The sequence below is a fragment of the Heliangelus exortis genome, chromosome 23 (assembly GCF_036169615.1).
Source record: "Heliangelus exortis chromosome 23, bHelExo1.hap1, whole genome shotgun sequence".
Classification (NCBI taxonomy): domain Eukaryota; kingdom Metazoa; phylum Chordata; class Aves; order Apodiformes; family Trochilidae; genus Heliangelus; species Heliangelus exortis.
The window spans coordinates 2729967-2736655 of record NC_092444.1 but is presented as its reverse complement, the minus strand read 5'-3'; the positions used below and the strand labels follow the sequence as shown (position 1 = coordinate 2736655).

At 50.5% G+C, this 6689-nt stretch overlaps 1 protein-coding gene across 2 annotated transcripts; it reads left to right on the top strand.

Moving 5' to 3' along the window:
* Positions 1-1828: 1828 nt before the first annotated feature.
* On the top strand, positions 1829-5593 carry MFAP2 (microfibril associated protein 2). 2 transcript variants are annotated; one of them, XM_071767299.1, is made up of 9 exons: positions 1829-2084; positions 2608-2668; positions 3301-3390; positions 3956-3982; positions 4070-4156; positions 4398-4439; positions 4595-4682; positions 4795-4868; positions 5147-5593. In XM_071767299.1, exons 1-9 carry the CDS (start codon positions 2031-2033, stop codon positions 5248-5250), a joined length of 627 nt encoding a protein of 208 aa, XP_071623400.1. In that variant the 5' UTR covers positions 1829-2030; the 3' UTR covers positions 5251-5593. The 2 variants fall into 2 exon arrangements, with proteins under 2 accessions (XP_071623400.1, XP_071623401.1); XM_071767300.1 differs by having other exon boundaries at positions 1830-2084; positions 3304-3390.
* The last annotated feature ends 1096 nt before the right edge of the window (positions 5594-6689 follow it).

The following is a 6689-nucleotide window of genomic DNA, read 5'->3' as shown; positions in this document are numbered from 1 at the left end:
GGCCGGCTCAGGTGTGGCATTAGGACCCAGCGGAGGTGGGAGCCTGGGGGTGGGTTGGGTTTTTGGGATTTTTTGTTGTTGTTGTTGGGTTGGGATTTTTTTTTCTTTTTCCCCTCTCATTTCAGAGGTTTTTGGGAAGGCAGAAAGAAGAAACCAAAGGCAGGACCAGCACCGACCCCCCCCCCGAAAAGGTAAGGACCAGAGCAAGACGACCCCCCCCTTTCTTTCTCTCCATCTGGGGCTGAACCCCCAGTTTCAGGACTTTGCGAAGCTGCCTGAGAAACTCCATGGGTTGGGGCAGGAGGGAGCCTAAAAGCTGCTTTCCACCTTTTAAAAATCATTTAAAAAAAAAAAAAAAAAAGGGAAAACCCGATGTATTTGGGAATTTGGGAGGGGGGCCTGGGAGGGGGGTGTCCTTATCTTTGACAGCTGCTGATGGGGATCTTGAACCACTTGGGAAAGTTTTAAAAAATCCCCTAAAGCCTGAAGGCAACTTTCTAATTTCATTGAATTTTTAAAATTTGTTTTCATCCTGGAAAGAACTTGGAGAAAAGGAATATTTTCATATTTTTTATTTCTATTTATTTTCCCTTTTTTTGGCGGGGGGGGGATGGGGAAAGGGACCCTCAGGACAATGAGACGTGTGGGGAAGGGGGTTGGTTGGTTGTTTTTTTTTTTCTTTTTGAGGGGATTTATTTATCTTTGATCGAGGGCCAAACCCCAAAACAAAGTTGGGATCCTTTCATATTCCCTTTGTTCTCCCATTCTCTGGCAACGGGAGAGCTCGGAAAGAAAAAAAAAAAAAAAAAAAAAGAAAGGAAAAAGTAAAAAAAAAAAAAAGCAGCTGGGGGAGGGGGGAGAGAGGCTGGGGGAAGGTGGGGTTTAGCAGAATGAAAAGGGAGAGAGAGCCTGTGGTGCTCGTTCTTCTCCGGGGGTTGATTGTTCCCAGATGTGCAGTTGCAAAAACATCTGGCGCGGGTGGTTGGAGCCGCCGGGACCCCTGCACGGAGGGGAGAGGAGGTTTGGAGGGGGTTGGGGCAATCAGCACCCACACTTTGGGGTGTCCCAAGGAGCTGGGTTGATGGGTGGGGAAGGGGAGGGAGGTGGAGGTGGCTCCGGCCGCTCTGGGCTTTCCGATGGTTCAGGAACGTGGTTGGTGGCTCCTGGTTTGGGGTGGGAGCTTTGGTGGCCTCTCCGTAGGGAGGAGGAAACGTTGGCATCACCGGTGAGGGGAGGACGTGTCCCGTCTGTCCCCATTCCCCGGCCAAACCCCGGGAGCTCCATCCAAGATTTCCACGTTCTGGGGAAATTCAGGGGGATTTGGAGCTGAGGAGGAGCCTTGGGTGGTTGAGCAGCCCTGGGGGGGCAGGCACAGGGCTCAGGGCTCCAGGGCAGGGGGATCCTGAGCAGGGGGAGGATCCTGTGTGCCTCTGGAGGTGACATTCATCTGTCCCCAAGTGGGGCACTGCAGGACCTTGGAGCTGGGATCCCAGTGTCTGGGGAACCGGGGAAGGTCAGGGTGAGGATGTCCAGCCCATTGCTGCACCTCAAGGTCCCCGGGTCCTCCCTATGGCCCTGTCCCAGCTGCACAATGCTCCCCACATCCCTCAGAATTCCTTTGATCCCAGGACACTGTCAGCTCCGGGGCTTCCCCTGCCACGGGAAACACGTGGAGCTCCCGGGGACCTGGGTCCTACCCGGGTGCAGCCTTTGGGGTGGGTGCTGCTGGGTGCTGCCTTTGGGACCACCAAACCCCTGAGTGTGGACCCAGCTTGGTGACCTGATCCCAGTGCCTGGTGTTCCCAAGTTGGGAAAGGTCTGGAAGTCACCATCCCTGGGAGCTGAGAGCCTGGGGATGGAGGAGCAGGTGGAAGAGGCAGCGTGGGGGGCAGTGGGTGCTGGAGGGTGCAGAGCTCTGGGATCCTGAGTGGTCCCTGGAGGATGCAGCACACGGGCAGGATGAGGCCCCTTGGAGCTGCTCTGCAGGAGAGGGTCCCCAGAAGGTGCTTTGCTTTGGGGATCTTGAGGACATGGAACCCAGAAGGTGTGACATGAGAAATGGGGCAGGAGGTGGCCTCTGGAAGGTGTTAATGTATATATTATATTAATTTATAAGAATATATATATTCTTTATAAAATTGACATTTGCATCCAGGTCTTACATATTTTATCTATAGTTTGTTTCTATAATATACACCTGATATTATATTGTATTATGAAATGTTTACCTATATATTTTATATGTGTATCTCTATTTTATTAATATATTTATATATTTTATACTACATATACACTATATATGTCTATAGCTTCTATATTTTCCATCTATATTATATTTATATCTTAATTCTTTATTAATATATTATATGCTGGTTTATAGATTGATAGATGTATAGATTTAATTTAAATTTCTCTCATGAGATCTCTTTATATTTCTTCAAGTCCTTTTGCATTTTATTTCTATTTAAACTTTAACAATGTTTTTTTCTCTGTGACAGAGTATTTACATTTCTGTTTCTCTGCTGGGGGCAGATGGGGGGGGGGTGGGTGCAGGAGGGGTTTGGGTCTCCCCATGCCCCCCCTGACCCCCTCCCTGTCTCCCCCCAGGCCCCCGTGTGCCCCCCACTCAGGATGTGTGGGTCCGGGCTCTTCCTCCTCTGTCTGCCAGGTGAGTGTCCCCTCCCCAGGTCCCCAAGGGTGGGTGACACCCCGGGGAGACACCCCCACCCCAGGGACATTTGGGTGCCTGTGAGACCCCCAGATCAACCCCAAGGGAACCCTAAATGAACCCCAAGGGAACCCCGAGGGAACCCCAAACCCCAAGGGAATCCCAAGGGAATCCCAAGGGAACCCCAAACCCCAAGGGAACCTCAAATGAACCCCAAATGAACCCTGAGGGAACCCCAAGGGAACCCCGAGGGAACCCCAACAATTCAGGCTCAGATTGAGGTGGCACCAGGGGAGCCCCTTGAGACATTGAGGTGGCACCATGGGGTGGCACAAACTTGGGGTGAAATCCAGGTGAGGGGCAGCCAGGGGAGCCTGAGGAGAAGGGGGGAGCCCAGAGGGGACAGCAGGGGGGGGCAGGGGACAGAAATCCACCCGTGGCAGGGGTGGCACCGGGGGGGGGGGGGGGGGGGGATTTAAGGTCCCTGCGCCCCATCCCATCCCATGGTGACACCCAGGTCATTCCCAGCTGGGAGGAAGCAGAGGGACCCATGGATTGGAGCATCCTGAGCCCATCCATGTCCTGGGGGGGGGATGTGACACCTCCCCCACCCCAAATCTGCCCCCCCCCAGCAGCTCTCCTGGTCCAGGGACAGTACAGCAGGTTTGAAGGCATCACCTACCCCGAGCCGGTCCAGTATTCCCAGTACGACCAGCAGTCAGGTAGGAGCACCCCAGACTGGGAGCAGTGTCACCTTCCCTCTTCACTCCCTTTTTTCCTGCTTTTTATTCATTTTGGTTTTGCCTTTTTTGGCCAAACCACTTCCCCCCAACCCCCCACCCCCAATCGATGCTCCTCATCCCAACCCTTCCCTCCTGAACATTCCCAACCTCCTCCCAACACCTTCCCCCCACCCTCATTCCTTCCCCTTCCTCTCTAATTGTCTTAATTATTTCTTATTTCTTTATAATATCTTGATTATTTCCTAATTATTTTAAATGTAGTATTTATTTAGTATTTATTTTTTAATTAATTTTTTTATTATTATTATCCGTGCTAACTCTTTACTAACCCTTTTTTAAGCTTCAAAAAAATTCAAAGCCCCCCCATGGGATGTTGCCCAGGTTCACTCCCAGAGGGGGGATGGATCTGGGGGGGCTGAAGGGTGTTTTCCCATCACTGCCAAATTTGGGGAGGTCACTTGGGGGGGGCTGTCTGAAGGGGGGGGGTTGTGTGTGTTTCTCCTAACCCTCATCCTCAGCCTTTTTTTTTTTTTTGATTCCCCAGAAATCCAGGATTATTATGACTATCACGGTAGGTGTTTTCCCAGTGGGATGCTGGGGGGGGATGGGACAGATTTTTGGGTTGTTCCCCCCCCTTCATCCCTCTCTCCCATTCCAGATGTCACTCCCCGTGCCCCCGAGGAGCAGTTTCGGTACCAATCCCAGCAGCAATCCCAGCAGGAAATCGTCCCAGCCCCAACCCCAGGTGGGTGGCAGCCACCAACCCCCCCTCCCCACCCCAGCACTCCAGGAGGGGGGGGGGTCCCTGCACCCTCACCACTTGTGGCCCCCCCAGGGATGCTCCAGCCCTAAAAACAGGCAGCAGGATGCTCTGGCTTCAACCCTAAATCTGCTTTATCCCTAAAATTTTATTTTATCTCTATATTTGCACCCCCCACCTCAAATTTGCACCCCCATAAATTTTCTCCCCTTTTCCCCCCCCCCAGCTGCTGCCCCTGAGACGGAGCCCACGGAGCCCGGTCCCCTTGGTGAGTTCTTTTAGGGGTTCAGCCTCCCTTTTAGCCCAACAGGAGGGAAAATTTGGGAGGGGGGAAGAATGCTCAGCCCATCCTCGGGGTGTCAAGCCCCCCCCTTAGATTTTCCAGCCCCTCCCCCCCAATCCAGGTGCCTTTTCCCCCTGCAGACTGCCGGGAGGAGCAGTACCCCTGCACCCGCCTCTACTCCGTCCACAAGCCCTGCAAGCAGTGCCTGAACGAGATCTGCTTTTACAGGTGAGGGGGGGACACAGGAGCTTCCCTGACCCCCCCCGATATTTTAGGGACCTTCTCTGCTTTTGTGCTAAACCTTTTCTTTTTTTTTCTGGGGGGGCTTTTTTCTCCCCAGCCTCCGCCGGGTTTACGTGATCAACAAAGAAATCTGCGTCCGCACCGTCTGCGCCCACGAGGAGCTGCTGAGAGGTAAGAAAAGGGGGGGGGGGCTCACCCCAAATTAAGATACACCCTAAAATAAGATGGTCCCCATCCAGTCCCCCCCCCCTTTTTCTTTTTTTCCATTGCGGGTTGGATAAAAAACTTCCAGTAACCAAACCAAGTCACAGCAAACCAAACTGGGACCCTTTTTTTGAGGGGAGGGTAAACACCCCCTCTTTTTGTCCCCACGGGTGGGGTCACCTCACTACTCCCCCCCCCCCATCTCTTTGTTTTAACTGAATTTTGGGATTTTTTTCCCCCCCCAGCTGATCTCTGCCGTGACAAGTTCTCCAAGTGTGGGGTGATGGCCACCAGTGGGCTCTGCCAAACCGTGGCCGCCTCCTGTGCCCGCAGCTGCGGGGGGTGCTGAGCTGCAGGGTGGGGGGGGACACACAGAACCCCCCCCTCCTCCCCAAAACCATTTAAGCCACCCAAGCACCCCCCAAAAACCCCTTCCTGACTCCCAGCTCCTCATCTTTGGTGCTAAAGAACTCGTGCATGAAAGAGGGTAACGCATAAAAAAAAAAAATGTCCATTTTTTTGAGATGCACAAAATAATAATAATTATAAAAAAAAAAAAAAGGGGGGGGGGTGGGTTATTATTTTTATTACTTTCTTTATTATATTGTAAAGAGGGGGTGATGCCAGCCCCCCCCTCCTGGTCCTGTTTTCTACATAGAGTATCCAAGAGATAAAGTGTAAGGGTCGCTGTGGCTCCTGACTTGTTTTATTTTTTGGGGGGGTTCCTTTTTTGGGGTGATTACTCATTTTTGGGGCAGGTTTGAATCATTCTGGGGGGAATATTGTAATTTGGGGGTAGGTTTGTTTCTTTTGGAAGAGGTTTGTCTGTTTTTTGCAGGGAGAATATAATAATTTTGGGGTGGATTTATTATTGGGGGAAGTTTGTCTCATATGGCGGGGGGAATATTGGAATTTTTTGGGTGGATTTATTTTTAGGGGAAGGTTTTTGTCCCTTTGGGAGGTTTTTGGGGTTTTTTTTGGGGGGGAATAGTCTCTTATTTGTGAGAATTTAGTTTTTAGGGTAGTTTTTTTCTCATTTTTATGGGGTAATATTCTTGGTTTTGTTGATTTTCTTTCAGAGGGGGGAATTTTGCCTCATTGTCTCATTTTTGGTGGGGAGATTCTGATTTTTAGTATGTTTTCTCGTGTTTAGGAGGGTTTTCTCATTGCAGAAAATATTTTGGGGAGGTTTTCATTGTTGAAAAGTTGCATTTTTTGGGGGGGTGGGAATAAGTTTCATTTTGGGGGAGTTTTTCACATTTTGGGGGAAGTTTCTCATTTTGGGGGAGAAGTTGCACATTGATGGGGCAGGGATTTGAATTTTTGGGGTGGTTTCTCTTTTTTGGGAGATATCCTCATTTAGGGGGGTTGGACATTTTTTGCAGGTTTTTCTCTTTTTTGGGGGGAGAAGCCTAATTTTGAGGAGCTCTCAATATTGGAGGATTTCTGTTATTTTTCAGAAGGAATTCTCACTTTTGAGAGGATTTTCCTCTTTTTTTTCATTCTCTTTTTTTTCATTTTGGGGAGGTTTTTCTCATTTCTTTTTCAGGGGGTCCAATTTTGAGGGTAGCTTTTCATTTTTTTGGTAGATTTTCTCCTTTTTGGGGAGGGTTTTTTCACCTTTGAGTGCCTGGAGCTTAGAGAAAACACTTTGTGGGGGGGTGTTTGGGGTTGAGTTCTTCTCCCATCCCACCCCCATGCTCAGGGCTTTGGGAGCAGGAGGGATTCATCCTTCCCATGGGGCTCAACCCCCCAGGAAAGGGTTAAAACAGGGGATGGGGAGGCAGC

Bases quoted from the DNA above. Each gene is read 5' to 3' on its own strand.
- MFAP2 (XM_071767299.1), top strand. From the start codon at position 2,031: ATGGAACCCAGAAGGTGTGACATGAGAAATGGGGCAGGAGGTGGCCTC. The intron at 3,983-4,069 runs GTAGGTGTTTTC...CTCCCATTCCAG, and splicing joins GGATTATTATGACTATCACG to ATGTCACTCCCCGTGCCCCC. The intron at 4,869-5,146 runs GTAAGAAAAGGG...TTCCCCCCCCAG, and splicing joins CCACGAGGAGCTGCTGAGAG to CTGATCTCTGCCGTGACAAG.